A 26,103-nucleotide genomic window follows, 5' to 3' on the forward strand; every position below is an offset into this window, starting at 1 on the left:
AGTGATCTTTTCAAAATTTGTGCTGTTATGACAGAGCTAGAGCTAGGATTAGAATCATGTTTCTTAAATTCCAGACAAAACTGCATTCAAAGGATTGTAGGTATAGGATTCTTATTTCCTTTCCTCATGTGGTGAAAACACATTATTTTCACTTACTAAAAATCGCAGATATTGGGGCACCTGGGTGGCTCAGTCATTAAGCATCTGCCTTCTGCTCAGGTCATGATCCCAGAGTCCTGGAATTGAGCCCCACATCAGGCTCCCTGCTCAGCAGGAGGCCTACTTCTCCCTCTCCCACTCCCGCTGCTTGTGTTCCCTCTCTCGCTGTGTCTCTCTGTCAAATAAGTAAATAAAATCTTTTAAAAATCACAGATATTATTTACCTATGAGTTGTTAAACTTTGGCTGTCTGGAGTTTATTTCTGCTTGCATTAAATACTACGCGTTGGTGTGTCATCAGAAACTAAACTCTCTGTAGTGGCTAGAAGTTGCAGTTACTCCTCTTGCCACTGGATGGTGCTTTTGCAACATCATTAAGGCAGGTATTTTGGCTGATGTTTCTTTCCTGAGCAGCTGAAAATTGGTAAAAGTTAGATTACAGTAAATTGAAATACTTGTGAGCTGGGTCCCAGGAATCTGTAAAAAACAGAGATTTCCTTTAGAGTGTTTTTACATAAGCAAAACCTAAAAGAGAACCACTGGTTGGATCAAACGCTATGATTGCTCTAGCCTGTGGTAATTCAGGAAATGATAGTGTTGCAGGAGAATCTGGTTATTTCTCCTGGCAGAATCTTTTTTTTTTTTTTTAAAGATTTTATTTATTTATTTATTTGTCAGAGAGAGAGAGAGAGAGAGAGCACAGGCAGACAGAGGCAGAGGGAGAAGCAGGCTCCCCGCCAAGCAAGGAGCCCGATGTGGGACTCGATCCCAGGAGCTGGGATCATGACCTGAGCCGAAGGCAGCTGCTTAACCAACTGAGCCACCCAGGCGTCCCTCCTGGCAGAATCTTAAAAGGTGATAGATTTTCCTAGCTTCTCTTGGGGAGTTGAGCTATTGATTTTGCTCTTATTCCAAAATTTTATCAAAAGCTTTTCCACTATCCTAACTTTTCCCATACTTAGGTGTGTGTGTTTTGGGGATTGTAGAAAATACATGCTGAAGTGGCAAAGGTATTTACTTGGAAAAAGCAGACCGCTGCAAAAGTTGTGTTTGAAGGTGACTGTAAGAGGAAGACTGGAGGGAATGAGACTGCAGGGGTGGCTTAGAGCCATGCTAAAATATGATGATCAAATTGAAGTGTTTAAATAGTGGAGAGAACATATTTGTAAACCCACCTCTTCCTTTGTTAACCCATTTTTTTGGTAAAGATTTTACTTATTTATTTGAGTGAGAGAGAGCATGAGAGGGGAGAAGGTCAGAGGGAGAAGCAGACTTCCCGAAGAGCTGGGAGCCCAACTTGGGAGTGGATCCCGGGAGTCCGGGATCATGACCTGAGTTTAAGGCAGTGCTTAACTGACTGCGCCACCCAGGCTCCTGTTGACCCAATTTTTATTTCTGTTAATGAAATAGACCAGAATTTTTGAAGTCATAGTATTTCAAGGCCTGTGAGGACAGCAGCAACAAGAAGTCTTTGCACTGTGCCTGCTTGCGTGTTTCCTTTTCCAAACATTTTTTGACCTTTTTCTCTGTTCTTCAACACCATATTCCTTTAGTCATAGTTTTTAACTTAAACCCCAAAAACTTAACTTAAAAAGTTCTCTCTTGTTATGGGAAATGAGAATCACTCACCCGGATAACAGTGGACACTCCTCGTGTCTTTTCATCTTCTTAAATAGTTACAACATGTTTTTATTATCTGTTAAACCAAGTGGTGTACTATAATCACTTTTCCTTTCTTGGATGTCTTCCTGTTTTTATTGTAATTTACAGTTCCTTTATTGGTACATTCACTTAGTGTTCAAGATACTATCCATACTTTATCCCAGACTTCAACAGAATTGTCGAATTTTCTGAATTTTTCTTTTTTTTTTTTTTTTTAATTTTGTTTATTAATTCATGAGAGACACAGAGATAGGCAGAGGCACAGGGAGAAGCAAGCTCTGGGTAGAGTAGGGACCCCAACTCGGGACTCAATCGCAGGACCCCCAGAACACGACCTGAACAGAAGGCAGATGCTTAACTGACTGAGCCACCCAGGTGCCCCTGAATTTCTTTTTTCACACAAATTACATTAATACCATTTCTTCCCCTCCCTCTCTTAGTAGGCCTACTTTTTGGAAATTACTTCTCATTTTGTTCTGCCCATTTCTGTCCGCTTTCACCTCTGAACTAGTTGCTCTCTAGGCCAGTTTGAACTGCCATTTACCTCACTCTTGGCTGAATTTCTTCTTGTTTTCGGCAAAGCAATCTCCTGATAGTTGCCTTTAAAGATGCATGGGAGCAAAGATTTTATTTTATTTTTATGTATGTATGTATGTATGTATGTATGTATGTATGTATTTGACAGCAAGATCAGGAATGCAGGCAGGGTGAGTTGGGGAGGGAGAAGCAGGCTTCCCGCCGAAGAGGGATCCCGATTCGGGGCTTGATACTAGGACTCTAGGATCATGACCTGAGCCAAACGCAGATGCTTAATGACTGAGCCACCCAAGTGCCCCCCCCTTCTTTAAAGTAAATGCTGCACTCAGTATGGGGCTTAAACTCATGTGTGTGAGATTGAGTCTCATACTCTCTACTGGCTGAGCCAGCCAGGTGCCCCAGGTTGAAAAAGACATTTTAAAAGACATTATCTTATTGGGGCACCTGGGTGGCTCAGTCAGTTAGGTGTCTGCCTTCAGCTTGGGTCACGATCCCAGAGTTGTGGGATCGAGCCCTGCGTCAGTCCTTTGTCTCCCTCTCCTTACCCTGCTTGTGCTCTCTTGAGGTCTCTGTCAAATAAAATCTTTTTTTTTTTTTTTTTAAGATTTTATTTATTTGACAGAGAGAGATCACAAGTAGGCAGAGAGGCAGGCAGAGAGATATGGGGAAGCAGGCTCCCTGCTGAGCAGAGAGCCCGATGCGGGGCTCGATCCCAGGACCCTGAGAGCACGACCTGAGCTGAAGGCAGAGGCCTTAACCCACTGAGCCACCCAGGTGCCCCAAATAAATAAAATCTTAAAAACATTATCTTACTGTATTCTAGTGTTGCTGTTGAAGAGTACAAGTTCAGAATTGTCACTTTTGATTTTTCATATGACCTAGTTTCTGTAAGCTTTTATAATATTATCTTTATTCCTGGCGTCTTGAAATGTCATGGTGCTACAACTTGGTATGGACCTTATTTTATTCATTATGCTAGGCACTTGGTAAGTTGGTATAAAATAATACTCCTTTGGTTCTGTTAAGTTTTCTTATACAGTTTTTTTTACAGTTTTAATTTAAATTCTGGTTAGTTAGCATGCAGTGTAATACTAGTTTCAGGTGTACAATGTAGTGCTTCAACACTTCCATACACCAGGTGCTCATCGCAAGTGCACTCCTTACTCCCCATCACCTGTTTAACCCATCCCCCCACCCACCTCCTTCCTGGTAACCATCGGGTAGTTCTCTGTAGTTAAGTTTTGTTTCTTGGTTTGCCTCTGTCTGTCCTTTTATTTTTCACCTTGGCTCATTTGTTTTGTTTCTTAAATTCCACATATGAGTGCAAGCATATGGTATTTACTTTGTTTGACCAACTTGTTTGGCTTAACATAATAATACTGTCTTGCTCCATCCATGTGGTTGCAAGATTTCATTCTTTTTTATGGCCAAGAAATATTCCAGTGTGTGGGTATCTTTTCTTCTTCTTCTTCTTCTTTTTTTTTTTTTTAAAGAATATACTTATTTATAAGAGAATGTAAGAGTAAGTGGTTGTGAAGGCCAGAGATTGAGGGAGCAGTAGGGCTTAGTCCTAGGAACCTGGGATCAGGATCTGAGCCAAAGGAGATGTTTAACTGACTGAGCCATCCAGGTGCTGTCTTTATCTTCTTTTTTTTCCTCCCAAAGATTTTACTTATTTATTTGACAGAGAGAGAGAGACAGTGAGAGAGAGAACACAAGCAGGTGGTGGTGGGGAGAGGGAGAAGCAGGCCTGATTCAAGGCTTGATCCCAGGACCCTGGGATCATGACCTGAGCTGAAGACAGATGCTCAACGACTGACTGGGCCACTTAGGTGCCCCTGTCTTCTTTATCCATTCATGAATCAGTGGGCACTTGGGCTGTTTCCACAATTTGGCTATTGTAGTTAATGATGCTGTAAACATTGGGGTGCAGTTTTCGTTTGAATTAGTGTTTTTGTATTTGTTGGGTAAATGCCTAGAAGTGCAATTGCTGGATTGTAGGGCAGTTCTTTAACTTTTTGAGGAACCTCCAAATTAGGCTGAGCGGCTGCACCAGTTTACATTCCCACCCACAGTGTAAGAGGGTTCTCCCTTCTCCACATCCTAGCCAACACCTGTTGTTTCTCGTGTTACTGATTTTAGCCATTCTGACGTGTGTAAAGTGATCATTTCATTGTAGTTTCAATTTGTGTTTCCCTGATGGTAGGTGATGTTGAGCATCTTTTTATGTGTCTCTTGGCCATCTCTGTATCTTCTTTGGAAAAATGTCTGTTCGTGTCTTCCGCCCATTTTTATTTTTTATTATTATTTTTTAAGATTTTATTTATTTATTTGACAGACAGAGATCACAAGTAGGCAGAGAAGCAGGCAGAGAGAGAGGAGGAATCAGGCTCCCTGCTGAGCAGAGAGCCCAATGCGGGGCTTGATCCCAGGACCCTGGGATCATGACCTGAGCCGAAGGCAGCGGCTTTAACCCACTGAGCCACCCAGGTGTCCCTTTCTGCCCATTTTTAAATTGGATTATTAGTTTTTTGGGGTGTTGAGCTTTAAAAGTTCTTTATTTTGTTTTTATTTGTTTTATTTAGGATACTAACCCTTTATCAGATATGTCATTTGCAGATATCTTCTCCTTTTCTGTAGGTTGCCTTTTAGTTTTATTATTTCTCTTGCTGTGAGGATTTCTTTTACAGTTTTTAAATTATTATTTTCTAGATATCATTTTCTCTGTCCTTTCTTGAACTTGTTAGTTAGATGTCAGACTTCCCGGTTTGAATTTTTTTTAAAAAATAGATTTTATTTATTTATTTGACAGAGATCACAAGCAGGCAGAGAGGCAGGCAGAGAGAGAGGAGGGACCAGGCTCCCTGCGGAGTGGAGTGCCCGACGTGGGGCTCAATCCCAGGACCCCGGGATCATGACCTGAGCCGAAGGCAGAGGCCTTAACCCACTGAGCCACTCAGGCGCCCCCCAGTTTGAACTTCTAATGTGTCATATATCACATAAATTCCATTCTTTGTCATTTTGCTATATTTTCTGGGAGATCTCAATTTTCTCTTACAGTCTTTCTGTTGAATATATTGATCCCCCCCTTTTTCTCATTTCCAGGAGTTTTCTGGTTTAGGTTAATTTTCCTTACTCCCTTTCTCTCTCTTTTCCCCTCTCTTGTTCTGAGAAGATAAAAGGAGCTGTTTTTTCTCTTTCTTTGCATTGCTCCTGTTTCCTTCAGGTTCTCTTTTTTTGGTTCGTTTCAGTTTTGGTATCTCATCGGAACTTTTGTTGTTCATATTTTGGCCTGAGGTTCTAAAAATATGATTGGATACTAAGTGGACAAGTGTGGAACTTGTCAAGTAGTGAGTTTCACCTTAAGGGTGAAATATCTCTATATCTTTTCTCAGGTACCATTTCACTTTCTCTAGAAAACATCATTTATCTGTTTATTCAAATACTTTTTGAAAGTCTATTTTTTTTTTTTTTTGTCAGGCATAGCTCTAGGTGCTGGGAATTTAAATGAATTAAACATAAAAACTCCTACCCATGTGGATCTTATTTAGGGAGACAGACAATAAATAACAGGGATCAGTAAATATGTACAGTATATTTGAAGGATGTTAAATATAAAAGTAAAGAAGAAGGGTAGGGATTATTAATAGACAGTGGACATGGGATGTGGGACACGGGGAAATGTTGCCACTTAGGAAAGAATAGTGAGGGGAGGGAGCCATAAGAGGTATTCCAAGTTGGGAGAACAGTTGTATGCAAAGGCCTTGAGGTGGGAATCTTGCACATGTGTGTGTGGAACAATAAAGAGGTTGATACTCTTAGCTAGATCAAAGAAAGATACAGAGAATTATGTGGACAGGGTGGAAAAATAGGGAGGTGGGCCGAATGTGTAGGGCCTTATGAACCATTTTAAGAACTTTTGTTTTAATCTTTATGAAACATGGGATTTGCAGATAGACAATGGTTATCTCAAGTTTGGGGTTCAAGAGAGAGGTCTGGTCTTTGGTATAAAATTTGAGAGTTATCAGTGTATATGGGGAATTTGAAACCATGAAATTAGGGAAAATCACCAAGGGAATGAGTAGAGATAGAAAAGTTCACTCCAGTTTTTAGGAAAGATCAGAGAGGTAAGGAGAAGCCAGTAATGAAGATAGAAGAATAAATGGCTGAGGTAGACAGTGGGAGTTTTTGTGCAGAAAAGAATGAAGAACTGCTTTAATCACTGCTAATTAGTTTGAGGATAGACAACATTGATTGAGGGAGAAACTCAAGGAGTCTAGGATGGAGGTAGGTGGCTTAAAACAGCCTAAAATGTAAATTTTCCAGTTGTACCTAGTTTCTGTCTCAGAAGGTAGGAGCTTTCAGAGCATGTCCTAATTTCACCTCTTGTCAGGGAAGTTTTCTGGAATAGTATTGGTTGTCAGGTTTGTCTTTAAGATGAATTTAACAAATTCTACGCTTAATTGGAATGGTTAGTTTTGTTCAGAATTGGTCTTGACAACTAGGTCACTGTAGGACAGTTTTTTTAGTAATTCCTAGAGAAACAAAACTATGGGCTGTAGATAAAGTCTGAGGTTTATAAATGCCAGGCACAAGACCCTTTTCTCCTTTTAATTTGGGTATGGGGAACTCAACCCAAGCTGAAGATTTTGGTTGGTTAGGGAGCAGACAGAGCTGGGCAATCCACAATACTTCCACTTCATGTCTTTGGAAGCTCTGTGTTATTAGATGAATAAACATTTAGTCTTTTTATGTCTTCTGAATGAATTCACCCTTTTATCATCATGAAATGACTCTCTTGGGTGCCTGGGTGGCTCAGTTAAATGTCTGCCTTTGGTTTGGGTCATGATTCCAGGGTCCAGAAATCAAGTTCTGTGTCGTGCTCCTTCTCCTCCTCCCCCTTTCGAGTGCGTGGGAGCGCGGGCTCTCTCTCTTTCTCACTTGTTCTCGCTCTCAAATAAATAAAATCTTAAAAAAAAAAAAAAAAAGAAAAGAAAAAGAAATAACCCTCTTTATCCCTGGTAGTAGTCTTTTACTTTGCAAGCTAGTAAAGGCTATATATTTTTCCTAATAGGAAAGATATTTTTATTCTTTTGCATTAGAATATTAGCTACTCTGGGGGCGCCGGGCTGGCTCAGTTGGTGGAGCATGGGACTCTTGATCATGGGGTCATGAATTCAAGCTCATTGCATGTGGAGCTTACTTAAAAAAAGATTTAGATATTTTAAAGTTTACCTTTTCATTTCCTAATTGTAAAAACTCTTCCTATATAGCTGTTTCTTTTGCCATGTTGGATCTTCTATTACTCAAGTTTGAAATTGGATAATTTGCTCAGAATGTGCTTAGTTAGTGACTAACAAGAGCCAAAAAACACAAATATCCAGAGTTTAAAAGTGTGTTTTTATGTTCACTCCCTTTAATTTTAGGAGAGCTAAGTTCAAAGCCATAGATACAATTTACCTTTTTTTTTTTTCCTGTGTTGTAGGAATAGACTTTAAGATCAAAACAGTTGAATTGCAAGGGAAGAAGATCAAGCTACAGATATGGTAAGTGATGCTGATTTACCAACTTTATATAATAGATTGTCAAGTTCCTGAAGGTTTGGCAGTGAACTCTTTGCTTGTCACCTGTTTAGATTCTGTGAGACTCCTTTGTAAAGCCAGCATCAGGTCATCTTCTTTCAGTGAAGAGAAAAAATTATGGACATGGAGCTTCTGATGGCATCAGGAGCACCTGATGGCTCGGTTGGTGGAACATGTGACTCTTGGTCTTGGGGTTGTGATTTCGAGCCCCATGTTGGGTGGGGAGATTACTTTAAAAATAAATAAATAATAGTTCATGAGATCTGAGTGTTTTACCTTTTCTGCTTATTCCAAGAACTTGAGCAAGTTATATAACACTGTGAGGCTGTTGTATCTTCATATGTAAAATAAAGATAATACCACTTATCTCAAAAGATTGTTCTAAGGATTACATGAAATAATCTGTGTAGAGCCTTTAGTACCATACTTTGCTCACACTCAATATCAAAAAGTCGTTTCTTTGAGAGTCTTAAGCTAAAATACTTGTTTCCTTTAATATGTTTATAACTTTTTATGGGCATTATTTTTATTAGTTTGTATAGGATTTGTCCCATAGAAATAAAATGAAATTCTTTCAATTCGTATTCAAGTATGAATCATAGACTTTAAAATTAGAATAGCGGTATTTGGTAGTAAATATTAAGTGTTTTACATATATGTATATTAACCTATTAAATACTCAGAATGACCCTGTGAGATATGTTATTCCTGTTTTTTAACAGCCTTGTTGAGGTATAACTGACACATAATAACTGTACATATTTCAGGTATACAGTTTGATGAGTTTGTGAAACCATCACCACAGTCAAGATAATGAGCATATCCATCCTTGAAGTCTCTTTGTAATCTCTCCTTCCTTCCTTTCCTGTTCCTGGGCCCCAAGCATCCATTCTGCTTTCTGTCACTGGAGACTAGTTTCCATTTTCTAGTACTGTATATAAATACAATCATGTAGTATCTTCTTTTGTCTTTTTTTCAGGGGAGGGGGTCTGGCTTCTTTCAGTGCAATTATTTTTTAAAATTGTCACTGATTTCTGTGTGTATCAGTAAGTTCATTGCTTTTTATTGCTGGGTAGTATTCCATTGTTAATATACATCACACCCAGGGGCTCCTGGGTGGCTCAGTGGGTTAAGCTTCTGCCTTCTGCTTTGGTCATGATCCCGGGGTCTTGGGATCGAGCCCCGCATCGGGCTCTCTGCTCGGCAGGGAGCCTGCTTTCCCCTCTGTCTCTGCCTCCCTCTCTGCCTACTTGTGATCTCTATCTGTCAAATAAATAAATAAAATCTTAAAAAAAAAAAAAGATATCTCACACCTCGGTTATTCACTGTAAATCCTTGCTATAAATCTTTCTGTAGGTGTGTATTTTCCAAAATGGATGCATTTTGAAATAACTAAGATCTTCAACATGTAGATGGTAGAGCAGGGATGCATTAAATGTTCAGACTGTGGAGTTGAGAGTAACACTGTTAATTATTATACTGCTTCCTATGAATAGGACAGTTTGATCGTTGATTTTGCTGCTCTTTCCAGTCCTGTCCTTTCTTTATTACCAGTCAATAACTGTGCTAAGTTTGAATTCATTGTTATCCTGGGTTTCACTGTAAAAGGACTTGCCATAGAATGGTTATGAGAATGAGTGGTACGTGTAAAGCACTAAGAGCAGCGTCTGATACGTGATTAATGTTTAATAATAAATCACAACTGTTACTATTTGGCTATCTCCCATTAAGAGGCTAGAACCCTAAGAGTAATAACCTTTTATTTTAGGTTATGAGCAGAGGTGGAAGTTAGCAAAGGAGATTGCAGAGGGCAGTTAGAGAATTAAGAGAGAACAATGGGGACACCTGGGTGGCTCAGTAGTTAGGTGTCTGCCTTCAGCTCAGATCAGGATCCCAGGGTCCTGGGGCCTCACATTACACTCCGTGCTCTGTGAGCCTGCTCCTCCCTCTCCCTCTGCCTGCTGCTTCCCCTGTTGTGCTCTCTTTTCCTCTGTCAAATAAATAAATAAAATCTTAAAAAGAAAAAAAAGTGGAGAGAACAATGTCCCAGAATCCAAAGACAGTTTCAAAAAGTTAGGTATTCTCATTGAAAGGGAGCTGCTAATAATAATTTATATTATTAATATATTGTTATTTTAGAGAGTGCATGTGAACAGAGGGTTGGGGAGGGGCAGAGGGAGGGAGAATCTTTTTTTCTTTGTTAAGATTATATATATATATTATATATATATATAATATATATACAATATATATTATATATATTATATATATATAAAGATTTTATTTATTTACTTGAGAGAGGGAGAGCGCAAGCAGGGCCTGGGAGGAGGGTCAGAGGGAGAGGGAGAAGCAGACCTGCCCACTGAGCAGGGAGCCCAACACAGGGCTTGATCTCCAGGATCCTGGGATCATGACCTGACACTTAACCCATGGAACCACCCAGGAACTCTGAGAGAGAGAGAATCTTAAGCAGGCTCCATGCCCAGTGCAGAGCCCAACATGGGCTGTAATCTCACAACCCTGGAATTATGACATGAGCTGAAACCAGGAGTTGGGTGTTTGACTGACTGAGCCACCCAGGTGCCAAAGGGAGCTAAGAATTAGATGAGTAGGATATGTTTAACCAGAATGTCATTGAGGTATGATCTTTATAACATCTTTAAAATTTAATACAAATTAAATAAAATGTAGACATTTTAAAGTATTTCCTACATTTAATGATTCCCTTTGAAACACAGTCCACTTGATGATCTTTGGTTTTTCCTTACTTTAACTGTGAAATAACTCAGCAAATGAACTGTACCTTATATTCTGCTTCATTATAATTAAAGCTGATCTCAAGGGAATGGATGTCAATTATTTATTCTGAATTTCAACCAGCACTCCCCCCTGCCCTTTTTTAGCTCCATGCCTTAATCCAGGGTTGGCCCTACAAGTTAGTCTATGTTCCAAGCCCCTCTTAGGCTCTGCCATACTGATTGGCTTTTCTCTCAACTGCATCCCCTCTGTGCATACTTTAAGCCAATAATGTTCAAGCTTTTTGATGGTAAGAGACAACATTTTACATTGTGACTCCGTGACTCAGTATACATGTACATATATATGTGAGTGTATACAACAGAAATAAAAGCGCAAAAAACTTTTTTAAGATACATTTTTCTTTATATTAGCACGTAAAACATTTGCCCTACTAAATTTGTCCTGTTCTTCCACAAACTCCCCCTCCTCCCTTTTTAGAGAGGAATAGAGGGACAGAGGGAGGGGGAGAGAGAAAATCTTAAGCAGTTTTGCCCAGTGCGTGAGCAGGACCAGGGGCTTGATCTCACAACGCTGAGATCGTGACCTGAGCCAAAATCAAGAGTCATGGACACTTAACCCACTGAGCCACCCAGGTGCCCCACAGACTTTCCCTTTTATTTCTTGTCCTGTGGCTTTAAGTATTTTTTCTCCCTCTCATTTTAGTTTCTGTAGCAACTGGAAGTAAACAGTAATAACTAACACTCGTTTTTGAAAAAGGGAGCCTTCCTAGAAGATGTTCTTTTGCAACAGTAAGTCCTCCAGTATGGCCTTCAAGATTAATCTAGAAAAGATTTCTGCTGTACCTATAAATCTCAAGTATAGCACAGGAATGGTAAAATTTCCAATTTAGAATTGTTTGATTTTTAAACATTAATATAACTTCTTTTGGGTAAAAACACTTTAGAAGGAAAATTTCATTTAGTCTAGGTTTTCATATATAAAACTGCTTTTAATTTGAAATACCCATTTTCCTATAAAGATTAGGAATGAGATGTGAAAATTAGTGATTGATAGTTTTTATGAGGTTAGCATTGTGCCAGCTGATTTTCTTTCTTTGCTTTTCAAAGTTCGCATGCTTAAAATCCAGGGAGAAGGAAACCATGTAGCTCCAAGTTAAGACATATAAAACATGCTACAATAATTGAAAAAGGCTTTTAGCATTGAAAAACCCATTACTCATAATCAAAATGCTATCCTTACTCAACATTAGATGTTTTGCTTCCAATTGTTACTAAAGCAGTGATTTAAAAAAAAAAAAAATCTGTCTCTGGTTTGAACGAATATATTCAGATTTTTGTTTCAGCATGAAAAATTCCATTCTGCGATTGGATATTGAAAAGTGTCTGCTAAAGATCTGTGTTACTTTTCTTTACTTGAATGATCTTCATTTCTTGTCTTTTTTCCAAGGATCTTGTAGGCTATTTGTTGCAGAAGGGTGGAGACAGGTCTCACCCTGGCCAGTGCACATGTGTGTAGGCCGAAAATTAACTTGTTGGGTTGATGGAGAAGCAGCTATGGCTTTTTAAATCCCAGATCTCTAGAAGTTTCCATCACAGTATCTGTCTACATTTTCCATAGTGTTGTGGGTCCTGCCAGGAAAAAAGCCATAGTGAGTTACTTCAAGTTTGCCTTTTTTTGTGTTTTGTTTTGTTTTTAAGGGAGGGGGTCAGAAATGTTTGTTACTGTTGGCATCTGTATCTTGTACCAGAGCAATTTTTTTTTTTAAAGAGATTTTATTTATTTGAGAGAGCATGAGCAAGAGAGCATAAGCAGGCGTGAATCAGACTCCCCACTGAGCAGGGAACCTGATGTGGGGCTGGATCCCAGCACCCTGGGATCATGACCTGAACCAAAGGTAGCTGCTTAACCAACTGTGCTACCCAGGCACCCCAACCAGCAGCAACTTTAACATCAGCACAGTCAACCAGAAATCAATAATGTCACATTGTGGAGGAATTAACTATTTACCTACGTAAGGTATGAAATTCTTGGGAAGTCATCTTTGATTCTTCCCTTGATCCCAACGTCCTCTTTGGTAATCCCTGTTGATTGAATCTTACCTGTCTAGAATCCATATATAATTTGCTGTCTCCTTTGTTGCCCCCCTCCTGCCCCCCAGTCCAAGCCACCAGTACTGCTTCTTTGAGCCCTGTAGTAGGTAGGCTCTTAATATCCTAACAGGTCCTTATTTCCCCTTTTGCCTTCTTCCTTTTTGCCTTTTCCCACATTATAGCCAGAGTCATCTTTTTTCAAATATAAATCAAGTATAGATCGTGGTTGTCATTCCGTCCCCATTTATAACCATTTGAATTTCTTTGCATTTTAAATTAAAGTCCAAATTCCAAATCCGATTCCTTACCTGAGTTAACAGAGTGGCCTCAGCCTCATCTTGTGGGCTTTTGTGCAGCTGATCTTTCAATTCCATGAACATGGTCTGCTCTTTTCCAGTTTGGGACCTCGTACACGCTCTGTAGACCTCCCTCAAACACCCCTACCCACCACCCTCACCCCCAGCAGTGGCTAGCCTAAACATTCTGAAGTACCACTTCATTCCAGAAACTTCCTGTTTCACCAGAAATAAAATTTGAAAATGTCAGGTTGTGGCTTCTGACCTCCTCTCGCCAGTTTTGCTCCAATGATTGTGGCCATTTTCTCTCCCTTGAGCATGCCAAGAATGTTCCCATCTCAGGGCCTTTGTACTGTAGCTGTTACTCTGCTTGGGATGCTTTTCATCAGGTCTTTGTCCTGCTGCCTTCTCATTCAGATCTTAATTCTGCATTATCATCTGAGGGAGGCCTTGCACGATTTCAAGTTAAAGCAGCCCAGTCCTTCAGGTACTGTCACATTTATCCTGGTTGATCTTTATCATAATATTTTTTAGTATCTAAAGTTACCATATTTTGGGGGTGCCTGGGTGACTCGGTTGAGCGTCCAATTCTTGATTTCTGCTCATTTCGTGATCTCAGGGTTGTGGGATTGAGCTCCACATCAGGCTCCCTGCTCAGGGGGGTCTGCTTCTCTCCCAGTGCCCCTCCCCCTGCTCACACACATGCTCTTTCTATCTCTTTTAAATAAATAAACTTAAAAAAAATAAAGTTAACCATATATTTTTTTAAAAAGTGCCCATTATTCCTCCCCTTCTTAGACTGGGGATCCTATCTGTCTGATATATGGTTTTTATAATGACCATCTAGAAAGAACCTGGCACGTACAGACGCTCAGTAAATATTTATTGGGTAAATGACCTTGTTTGGTTGATTTCTGTTCATATTTCTTACCATAAGTATCCTGAACATCCTATCTAGATTGTCTTCCCTTCCCCTTATCCCATTCTTCATCACTCCGTACTGTTTGCCTTGTTAGCCTTGATCACAGTTTGGGATTATGTATTTACTTATTTGCTTGTTCCTTTCCCCTCTGGAATATAAGCTCTGCAAGAATGGGTTTCAGGCTCTTTTTTTTTTTTTTTTTAAATGAAGATAAACATAGCTAAATGACATTTTGAACTAGAGAAGTTGCATATCTACAAGGAAATCAAGGTCTTGTTAAAATAAAATTCAGTGTGGGGCACCTGGCTGGCTCAGTTGGTGGAGTGTGACTGTTGATCTCCAGGTTGTAAGTTTGAGCCCCATGTTGGATGTAGAGATTACTTTAAAATAAAATCTTTTTTTTTTTTTAAGATTATTTATTTATTTATTTGTCAGAGAGAGAGAGAGAGAGCGTGAGCAAGCAAGCACAGGCAGACCCAATGGCAGGCAGAGGCAGAGAGAGAAGCAGGCTTCCTACTGAGCAAGGAGCCCGACATGGGGGGGATCACGACCCGAGCCAAAGGCAGCCGCTTAACCAACTGAGCCACCCAGTCGTCCCTAAAACAAAATCTTTAAAACAAGACAAAAAACCACCTCAGTGTGAAATTTGACATCCTAATTTATAAAGGAGTAAGAAACTTCATTATGTTACAAAAACACAAAGGTGCAAAATTTGGGATCTCTACTTTGCAGAGCAGATTGATGCTGTCTCTGGACTGTTCTAGTGCTATCAGTGCCCAGACTAAAAATAACATCATAATAGCAGCCAGAGCACACAGCTTCCTTGACCCTGCATGTGGGACTAACAAGTAAGTAAATAAGATATTTTCGTTCCTAGGAACATATCGCTCCTTTTCTAATACGTCAGTGGAAAAAAAAAAAAAGAGGATTTCACAAAATTCTCTTTGCTGTGTGTCTGTTATTTTATGTAAGGAAAGTTCTTTTGCCACTGGGTTGTAATTTCAGAAACCTTTAATGTAGTCTGAGAAGGAAAAAAAATACAAGAAAGGAAAACCGAGTTGAGTGATTTATACCGGCTTTATTACTGGCTTAAAACCAGTATTATGGTACATAGAAATATATTGTGAGTACGTATAGTGTTTAATTGCTCTTCAGATACTTAATACCTGGTTTTGCTCATTGGGGTTAACCCTCTGTCTTTAATCTTGGGGGTATGTGTGCATGCAAACCTAAAAATAATTTGGGCAGTGAATAAGCAGCTGTGGCTATTTTTAGACCTGGGCAAAGGATCATCAATCAGCTTAGAGGTATTGAGCAACTTCTGTTTCTGGTTCCAAATAAATGGTTGATGGTCTTAACAATTGGTAGGGGCTGATAGAAGTATCTACGCAGGATTCAGGAGAAGGGTAATTTGGAGTCGAGGTAGCCAGGTCACCTTGTGGGGGTGGAGACAGTCCTGTTGGAAGGTGTAAATGTATGACACGTGTAAATGAAAATAGGATGTAGAAAGCCTTTTAAAAACTTAGCAGGGAAAGCATATAAAAAGAAGGAAGGTAGTTGGGTGTAAGAGATTTTGGAAGATGGAGGAGACCGAAAGAACAGATGGAGTAGAACGTCATGGATCAAAACAGGAACTTAACTCTGAATCTGAGTAGTGATTACCTTCCTTTCAGAGGGGCCATTAATCTTTCAGTATCTTTTATTTTGACATTTCATATCTAACCAGTATTATAAAACCTAAGTGCTGTTGATTTGGTTTTAACTGAGTACTTTCTTCAGCAGTGTATTCTTTGTTGGTAGAGAATTTAGTCATAGATTTGACACTGAAATGGGGCCGTAATTTGCTGATTTTGTAATGTGAATGAATGGGGAGAAAGGAAGCTTATCTTTTTATTAAAAAAAAAATTCTTTTTAAGATTTTTACTTGTTTGACAGAGAGAAAGCACAAGCAGGGGGAGCGGCAGGGAGAGGGAGAAGCAGGCTCTCCACAAAGCAGGATGCTCTACTCGATCCCAGAACCCTGGGATCATGACCTGAGCCAAAGGCAGAGGCTTAACCATCTAAGCCACCCAGGCGCCCCGAAGAAAACATATCATAGCTAGACAGTGCTGGGGGTGGTTGCACATAGTGAAGTGCTGTGGAAGATCTCTTTCCATTGTTGCTGCAAATGACAGAAAATGAACTAGAAGTTTTGTGTGCCTCCTACACTATAACCAGGAGGCATTTCTGTCTTGAGTAAATACATTTCCATCCTGGATTTTAGCTAGGAAACTTTAACTCCTCTCTAAGGGTATAGAATTATTAGCTGATGTATACTTTTTACCAATTCAGAAAAGAACTAAAGTATTTCTACTGTGATGAGGCAAAATTTTTGTTGTTCTTTCATGAATTCATAAATTACACATGCTTACAAGTATCTTGTGACTAAATAAAGACTAATAAAAGATAAAACAAGAATTTGGAATTGAGAATGGAGGATATAAATATACTATCTCTGAAGGACAACTTATGTGCTATGCTTAATTTGTAAAACTTACCTAGAAATTTCTTTGGGGGCCAAGGTACAAAAAGAACCAAGACAGAGGTCTACCTAAATAGATTACATTATTCTTTTCAGAAATAATGTAAAGAATGGGGGAGAAAATAGATCATAACAAATATAGAATACATTTTCATAAGGCTCATTCTTTTGATTAAAAAAAAAAATTTATTTGAGTGAGAGAGGGAATACAAGTAGAGGGAGCAGGAGAGGAAGAATCAGGCTTCCCGCTGAGCAGGGAGCCAGATGTGGGGCTTGATCCCAGGACCCTGGAATCATGACCTGAGCCGAAGGCAGAGGCTTGATGACTGAGCCACCCAGGTGCCCCTCTTCTTGTGATTTTCAATAAATTAACTTATTAAAGGTAATGATGATAAAAATTCTGGTCTAAGAATGTAAATAAGTATACAGATAGAAATATGTGTGTGTAGCCTTTAGTGATCTAACTTATCTTAAGGATACAACCTGGAAGAACTGATAGCATGTCTCTTAGATAGTTTTTCTTTTCTTTTTCTTAAAGATTTTATTTCTTTATTTGACAGAGAGAAGACTTCGAGAGAGGAAACACAAGCAGGAAGAGTGGGAGAGGGAGAAGCAGGCTTCCTGCTGAGCAGGGAGCCCGAAGTAGGGCTCGATCCCAGGACCGTGGGATCGTGACCTGAGCGGAAGGCAGATGCTTAACCACTGAGCCAGGCAAGGGTCCCTAGATGGTTTTTCCTAAATGACAGTTCTGGGGGCCCCTGGGTGGCTCAGTGGGTTAAGCCTCTGCCTTCAGCTCAGGTCATGGTCTCAGGGTCCTGGGATCGAGCCCTGCATCAGGCTCTCTGCTCAGCAGGGAGCCTGCTTCTCCCCAGCCCCCCAACTACCTCTCTGCCTACTTGTGATCTCTCTGTCAAATAAATAAATAAGAAAATCTTTAAAAAGGAGAGAGAGAAAAGAAGAAAAAAAAATGACAGTTCTGGTGGCAGTTTTTTCGTATTGTATTACCTCCTAACTCTTCTTCTCCACACCCATTTTCAACACAGTCAATAGAATGATTCTTTTTAAGCCCAGGTTAAGTTACTTCTTTTTGTAAAACCCTTTAGTAGACTTCTCATCTTACTCAGAAGGAAAGCTGAAGTCCTGTTGACCTCCTTATTATTCCTCAACCGTGGGTCAGGACCTTTACACTAGTTCTTCCCTCTTCTTGGAACATTGTTACTCCCAAGTACTTCCTTATTGCCTTCACCTTCTCACTGAGTCCTTCCCTCACCACTCTGTTTAAAATTTTACTTGTTTGCACAATCCCCTACATCAGCCCCTAGTCTCTTTACTTCTTGTGTTCTTGGTACTTTTCACCCTCTGAAGATACATAGTTCTAGAAATTACGATTTTTTGTTGTTGTTGTCTTATCCCTAGTAGGATATAAATCTTCCTTAAGGCAGGAGGTTTTTTTTTTTGTTTTGTTTTGTTTTTTCTGTTTACAGCTTTCTCTCTGGTGCCTAGAATAGTGTCTAGCATGTACTGTTGGTTCAATAAATACTTACAGAATGAAAAAATAGGATTCTACATTATTGTAAAGAGCAGATCCGTGTACTTTGAGATGAGATGGGCAAGTGACAAGGCTGAAGTTCTCTTACAAAAGTTGAAAAATCCAACCAGATCTTTTAACTTGGCTAAATAAAAAAATCATTTTATTTTACATTTATTTGGATATAGGCTTCAGGCAAAGCCAGGGATTTCCTTGTGAAACAGCTTTGAGTACAGCTTAAACACCAGCAGGTACTAACTTGAAAGAGCATCTGCAGAGATGGTTTTGACTTAGGACATCTTGAAAACACAAATTTTGAATCTCAAAATGACATTATTTCATCTTTGCATATTTTTATACTACAGATTGCTTTGAGCTTATTTATAACACACGCAAATAAATTATGGAATTTTACTTTAGTTATTTCTTCTAGCTGTGAATAAAGAAGATCCAGAGAGGTTACATACCTTTAAGGTCACCCACCCGGAAGGATTGGAATCTGAGGATAAACTTGGATCTGACTCCAAACCCATGTTCTATATTTTTTCTTGTATAGTGCCTAGCACAGTATTTGAATTGATGGACAGATGGATAGAGGGCAGATGTATGAACATGGTGATTGTACAGCAGGATTGAATGTAGGGAATATTGATGTATTGGTAGTTCTGTTATTTCTGGCTACATATATATTTAGGCATAGAAGCCTTTTTTTTTTTTTAAGATTTTATTTATTTCTTAGAGTGTGCGAGCGAGCATGCACAAGCAGGCAGAGTGGCAGGCAGAGGCAGAGAGAGAAGCAGGCTCCCTGCTGAGCAAGGAGCCGGATGCAGGACTCGATCCTAGGACCCTGGGATCATGACCTGAGCTGAAGGCACCGGCTTAACCAACTGAGCCACCCAGGTGTCCCAGAAGCATTGTTTTTAAAACGTGTTTTTAAGGGTCATTTAACTGAATTGAGGCTCCTTGCTATATGAAATAATATAGAATCTGCAAGGTAATATTCTGAAATACTGACTTATTAGCATTTGAATGCTTATTAGATTTGTAGATAAAATGGATTCTGATATAAACAAGACAGATCTCTGATGGAACTTTAATTTTGGAGGACATGGTAGATAAACAGTAAATAAATCTACAGTAAGTATTATACAGAGAAGTTAAGTAGGGATATGGAACAGAGAGAGACTGGATGACTATTTAAATTCGGTGGTCAGAGAAGTCTTCATTGTTAAGGTGATGGTTAAAACGTGAACATGAGGAGCCAGTCATGTACAGGCAGGCTGTGGCAACAGCTAGTGCAGAGGCTGTCAAGTGAAAACAAATTTGCAAATTTCGGGACATTAAAAAAAAAACCAAAACGTGACTCTAGTTGTCAGGGAAAGGAATGCCTCAAAGTTTGGGGGGCTGGAGTAAAGAACAAGTCCTATAACATTTGTAAACCTCAAGGTAAGGATTTTGGAATTGGTTCTGGTTATAATGAATTGGAAATTTTGTTTCTTGTTTTTTTTTTTAAGCCTAGTAATCTCTGTTTTGTGATGAGATCTAATTCATATACTGTAATTCAGCCATTTAAAGTATAAAGCTAGTTTTTTAGTGTATTTACAGGGTATATATATTTACCATCATCATAATTTTTGAACATGTTTATATTCCCAAAAAGAAACTCCATATTCTTTTTTTTTTTTTTTTTTTTTTGAGACCGTACTCTAGCAGCCCCTCCCCGTCCTGACCAAACACCTTAGCCAGGGCAGCTGCTAATATACTTTGTGCCTATGTAGATTTTCCTATTCTGGACATTTCATATAAATGGAATCATACATTATTTGATTTTTTGTGTCTGATTTCTCTCAATGTTATCAGGGCTCACCCAGGTTGTCGCAGATATCGGTACTTGATTCTGTTTTATCGCTGAATAATATTATTCTATTATTCTATATGACTGTACCACATTTTATTTATCCATCCATCAGTTGATGGGCATTTAGGTGGTTTCTACTTTTTGGCTACCGTGAATAATGTTGTTATGAGCATTCATGTATGACTCTTTGTACTGGGCATATGTTTTCATTTCTCTTGGTTATACACCAGGAAGTAGAATTGCAGGATCATATGGTAGCTGTATGTTTAACATTTTGAGGAACTACCAGACTATTTCCACAGTGGCAGCATCAGTTTACATTTATACCAACTGTGTGTGAAGGTTCCAATTTCTCTACATCCTACGGTGTATGAAGTGATTTTGACTTACAGTTCCCTAATGACTAATGATGTTGAGCATCCTTCTCATATTTTCTTCTAAGAGTTTCATAGTTTTGACTCTTATATTCCGGCCTTAGATCTGTTTTGAATTAATTTTTATTTATTTCTGTGGTATGAGGGTAGGGGTCCAGCTTCATCATTTGCATGGAGATAACCAGTTGTTTTAGCAGTATTTGTTAGAAAAAACCTACTCTTTCCCCATTGAAGCTATTGGAAGGTTTAGGCAGAAGATGTTATGATCAGACACATATTTAAAGAAGAACACTCTGGCTACTGTGTAGAGAATGTCATCTCCTATATATCTGAATGTTAGAATGCCAGCCAAAGTTACTGAAAATGACCAGTCAGTGCCATAGAACTAAGAGCAGAAACGTGAGGTTTCAGAAAATCCATGAGAATAAAATGTTTCAAGAAGAGAAAGTGGTCAATTTTATGTCATCCTGATGAATGATTAAAATATATAAAAAAGAACTAAATCCTGGAGTTAGGTATCAGAGGTTATTGGAGACCCTTTGAAGAAGAGCAGTCTTGGTAGAATAGTAGTAGCAGTAGTCAGATTAGAATTGGTTGAGAAATGAATTTGGGAAGACAGAAATTAGAGAACTCTTTAAAGAAGTTTGCTGGGGAGATTTTATTATAGATACAGACAAGCTGGTTTTAAACTTTATATGGAGGTTTGCCTGCGTAGCTCAGCTGGTTAGACATCTGACTCTTGATCTCAGCTCGGGTGTTGATCTGAGGAGTTTAAGCGCCACATTGGGCTCCACAGCGGGCATGGAGCCTACATAAAAACAGCAATAACAATTTATGTGCAAAGGCTGCATAGCTAAAAAAAAAAACTGACAAAAATAAGTGGGAGGAATCTCTCTGGTTTTAAGACTTTATTAAGCTATAGTAATCAACACAGTACGGTTTGCGGGGAGACATAGACACATAGATCATTGGAACAGAAAGAAAAACCCAGAATTTAGATTGGGTTATGGTTGATTAATTTTTGTCAAAGGTGCAAAAGCAACTCAGCGAAGAAAGGGTATTTCCTCAACATTTTCAACAAATGGTGCTAGAGTAGTTGGACTTCCATAAGTAAAAACAGGAACCTCTCCTTAAAATTCACACCCTGTACAAAAATTAACTCAAAATGTATCATCAGTTCGTTTGTTTATTCGTTCATTCATCCCTTATTTTTTAAAGATTTTATTTATTTATTTGACAGAGAGAAAGCACAAGCAGGGCGAGTGGCAGGCAGAGGGAGAGGGAGAAGCAGGCTTCTAGCTGAGCGGGGAGCCTGGTGTGGGGCTGGATCCCAGAACCCTGGGATCATGACCTGAGCCAAAGGCAGATGGTTGACCAACTGAGCCACCCAGGTGCCTGTATCATCAGTTTAAATAGAAAATGTAAAATCATAGACTTTCAGAAGAAAATATAGAAAATAGGACCTCAGACTAGGTGAAGAGTTCCTAGATACAACACTAGAACTGTGATCCATAAAAGATTCTTGAAAAAATCAGTAAATTGGATTTCAGTATTTAAAACTCTTACTCTACAGAAGACCCTGTCAAGAGAATTAAAAAACTAGGTACAAACTCTCAACATACAGCATTTAAAAAAAAAAAAAAGATGGCAAACAATCCAGTTAGAAAATGGACAGAAGACAAGAGCTGCCATTTCACCAGAGAGGATATATGAATAGCAGATAATTATATGAAAAAATGTTCATCATCATTAGCCTTAGAGAAATACAAATTTAAATGATGATGAAGTATCACTACATGCCTTATTTATTAGATTAAAATAAAAAATAGTGACAATACCAAATGCTAAGGAATGCAGAGAAAACAAATCTGTTACATTGCTAATTGGAATGTAAAGTGGTACAGCAGCTCTAGAAAAGTTTCCTTGTTTCTTATAAACATAAACATACCATATGGGTCAGCAGTAAGATTCCTAGATATTCATCCAGAAGAAATGAAAACTGATGTACACACAGGAACTTGTACATAAATATTCATAGCAACTTTATTTGTGATGGCCAAAAACTGGAACCAATCCAGTCTCCTTCCACAGGTGAGTGAATAAACAGATTGTGGTATGTCCATACAATGGAATACTATTCAGCAATAAAATGAAACAGACTAGTATTAGGTTCAACAACTTGGATGGATCTCAGGAAATCGTGGTGAAAAAAGTGAAAGATGACCATTTCAAAAGGTTGTATATAACATGATTCCATTATATAGCATTCTGAAAATAACAAAATCATAGATGTGGAGAACAGATTATTGGCCAGGGTATAGGGACTAAAGGAGATGGAGTTTTCTATCGTGTTTGTGGTGGTGATTACACAGGCCTGTACATCTGATAAGATTGCAGAGAACTACATACATGTGTGCGTGTGCACCCACACACACATATGAATGTACGTTTAAAAAAAAAAGTAGACTTTAAGGTCTTCGATTGTACCAATGTAAATTTCCTGGTTTTGCTTTTGTAAGATAGTGTAAGATGTTACCATTGGGGAGAACTGGGTGAAGGATAGAAAGACTTTGTACTATTTTTGTAGCTTCCTGTGAGGCTATAATTATTTTAAAATAAAGTTTGCTGGGGAGGGGAACATAGAAATGGGATGTTAGTTGGAGGGGTATAGTGTTGAGAATGGGTTTTTTTGTTGTTGTTGTTTTAATTTTGCTCTTTTAGAATAGGGGATACTAAAACATGTATGTATCCTGATGAGAATGATTCATAAGAGGAAGAAATTAGTGATGCAAACAAGGGGGAAATTACAGGAGCAAAATCTATATCTTAGATCTTTGGCATGAAGGAATTAAAAAATACTATTTACATATTTCCATCTTGTTACCTAAAAATGAGGTTATCTTTACAACATTTTGTAAGTGATCTAAAGGTAAATGTAGCTGTACTATGGCTTAATCCTTTAATGTTCTAAACATTCCGGAGGCTTTTGTGTTATGTTATGGAACTAGATCACTGAATAAAATGAATTTTAAGAGTTTTTATCACACTTGCTGGTGTTCATTCTAAAATAACTTCCAAGACTTTTCTTTGTCATTTTTCTGTGGTTTTTCCCTTCCAGATTTTCACCCACTATAGGTAGTCATGAATTTCCTTTGACTAAAAAAAGTTACACACATATATATATATTCTTACGAATAAACCATAATTATTTACCATTTAAGAACTAAATGGGTGATGGTACTGTTTTGCTTTGTAGCGTATAGTGGATTTAATGTTAATCTTACCAAACCATTCGACTGTTTTGCCCTTCCTTTATCTAGAATGTCATAACATCAAAATGCTCAATATAAATTATTGCTGTTTATTTCAGGGATACGGCAGGCCAGGAACGATTTCATACCATCACAACCTCCTACTACAGAGGAGCAATGGGTATCATGCTAGTATATGACATCACCAATGGTAAAAGTTTTGAAAACATCAGCAAATGGCTTAGAAACATAGATGAGGTAAGACTAGAAATTGTATAAACTCTTCATAAAGACACATTTTTGAGTTTAGTTAATAATTCTAAATGATGTTTAGGATGTAATGTACTATCATTATTACTGTGTTATTTCTACTTCTTAAAGGTTAATGTTAATCTGCCTTTCTCTTAAATATTTGGGTAAGTCTATCTAGATCCCCATCCAAGGCAATTACTAACTTACCCAAAAACTTTATACATCCATCTTTTAAAGATGGCCGCAATGAATTTTTATTGAATGAATAAGTTACTAAATTTTTCAGTAGTAATTTAAAACAACAGAAACGTTACATCACTTCTAGACATTTTGAAAGATACAGAGTAGTAATGTGGTAAAAACCTAACGAAAATAGTGCCGTATCATTGCCTGAGAAGATGTCCGTTTTTATAAGGTAAAATATGTGTCAAAGCCGGTCTTTTTCTGCAGTGTAGGTGGCTTCTTGTTGAAATTATTTTTCATGTCTTATTGCAGCCTTCTGGGCTTTGATTTCCTTAAGACTAACTCCTTAAAGTACTTTTGGCTAGAAGACCAAGTATTAGATGCAAGATAATGATATCTCAGTGGTAGCAGTCTTGACAGCTTATTACTGACTTTTCCATCACTGCAATAAATCTTGAAAGAGAAGCCTGTTAATATTTAATAATCAGTTAATAATACACAGACTTTTTTAAACAAGGCGCCCATTTTGGATTTTCTTAGCCTTTATTTATGATTCAGCTAAGTAGCACATATAGTAGGAGCAATTGATAGACTGTGCATTGTTGTTTCAACAACAGCAGTTTTCCAAATTCTATCACATGAACTGGATGTCCTGCAATTCAGTCCTATTCTGATGCTGACTGTCCAGCCTTAGTGTCAGACTCTCCAAGTTTAAGGACTGCCCTTCCTTCAGATGTTAAGTCCTGGGTCCCCTCAGTTACCTTCATTTCTCTCTGACTTGGCTACAAATTTGAGGGGGCTCCAGGGCCCCCAGGACTTTCAGGTTCAGTAGTTGGCTATAATGACTCCTAGAACTCAGGAAAGTATTTTATTTACATTTATAATTTTATTATAAAGGATGCAGGAACAGCTAAATGGAAGAGATGTATACAGGGAAGGTATGGGGGTTGGGGAGCACAGAGCTTCCATGCCATCTCTAGACATATTACCCTCTGGGCATTTTGATATGTTCACCAACCTGGAAGAGGTCCCCTAACTTCATTGTTTCAGAGTTTTGATTTCAGGTTTTACTGCATAGGTATGGTTAGTTAAATCATTGGCCTCTGGTGATTTAACTTCATCTCTAGCCCTCTTCACCTCATGGGAGGTAGGGGAGTGGCTGAAAGTTCCAAATCTTTTTTTATTTTTTATTTGAGGTGGGCTAGAGAGAGAGAGCCAGCAAGAGAAGCAGGCCTCTGGCTGAGCAGGAAACCTGACGTTGGGCTTGATCCCAGGACCTGGAGATCATGACTTGAGCCAAAGGCAGACACCCCTTAACAATCTGAGCTACCCAGGTGCCCCTTGAAAGTTCCAATTCTTTAATCACATGTTTGGCTCTTCTAGTGACCGATTTCCATTGTGAAACTCTGTAGGCCACCGCTCTGCCCAAGTTCTTCATTAGCATAAACTTAGGTAGGTAGAAAGGGCTCTGTTACGAACAACAAAAGACAGTCTTTCACTCAGGAAATTAGGAGTACTGTGCCAGGGCACCAAGGCCAAATTCATTCTTTATTTCTGTTACAGCCTTATGCACGTCATAGGTGGGTGGCTTTAGTTTCCCAACATGAGAATTAAGATACATAAAACTGAGCCACTAAAAAGAAAATATGTGGGGTGCCTGGGTGGCTCAGTGGATTAAGCATCTGCCTTTGGCTCAGGTCATGATCTCTGTCCTGGGATCAAGCCCCGCGTCTGGCTCTTTTCTCAGCGGGGAGCCTGCTTCCCCCCACGCTTCTCTGCCTGCCTCTCTGCCTACTTGTGATCTGTCAAATAAATAAATAAAATCTTAAAAAAAAAGAAAATGTGTTTTTCTGACATCCAAGAGATTGTTGTTGCCTAATTTTCACTTTGTTTTAGAAGTTAAAGCTTGAACAAAACTGAAAAAAAGCCAGACTAATCCAGCAACATTTTAAAAGGATTATATATTGTTGATCAAGAGGAATTTACCTAGGGATGCACGGGTAGTTCAGTATAAGAAATCAATCGGTGTAATACACCATCTTTTAATTTTTTTTTTTAAAGATTTCATTTATTTATTTGAGAGATGGAGAATGACCCAAGTGGGGAGGGGCAGGGGGAAAGGGAGAAGC

At 38.8% G+C, this 26,103-nt stretch overlaps 1 protein-coding gene across 1 annotated transcript in view; it reads left to right on the top strand.

Annotated features, from left to right (window-relative positions):
• Nucleotides 1-26,103, top strand: part of RAB10 (RAB10, member RAS oncogene family) — an 87,863-nt gene that overhangs the window by 50,315 nt on the left and 11,445 nt on the right. Inside the window, exons 2-3 of the mRNA XM_032866989.1 lie at nt 7,843-7,903; nt 23,659-23,797. Of these exons, the coding sequence (XP_032722880.1) occupies nt 7,843-7,903; nt 23,659-23,797 (200 nt within the window). The remainder of the gene's footprint in view (nt 1-7,842; nt 7,904-23,658; nt 23,798-26,103) is intronic.

This window comes from Lontra canadensis, unplaced genomic scaffold (genome assembly GCF_010015895.1).
Source record: "Lontra canadensis isolate GAN:19392208 unplaced genomic scaffold, GSC_riverotter_1.0 scaffold32, whole genome shotgun sequence".
Taxonomy (NCBI): Eukaryota; Metazoa; Chordata; class Mammalia; order Carnivora; family Mustelidae; genus Lontra; species Lontra canadensis.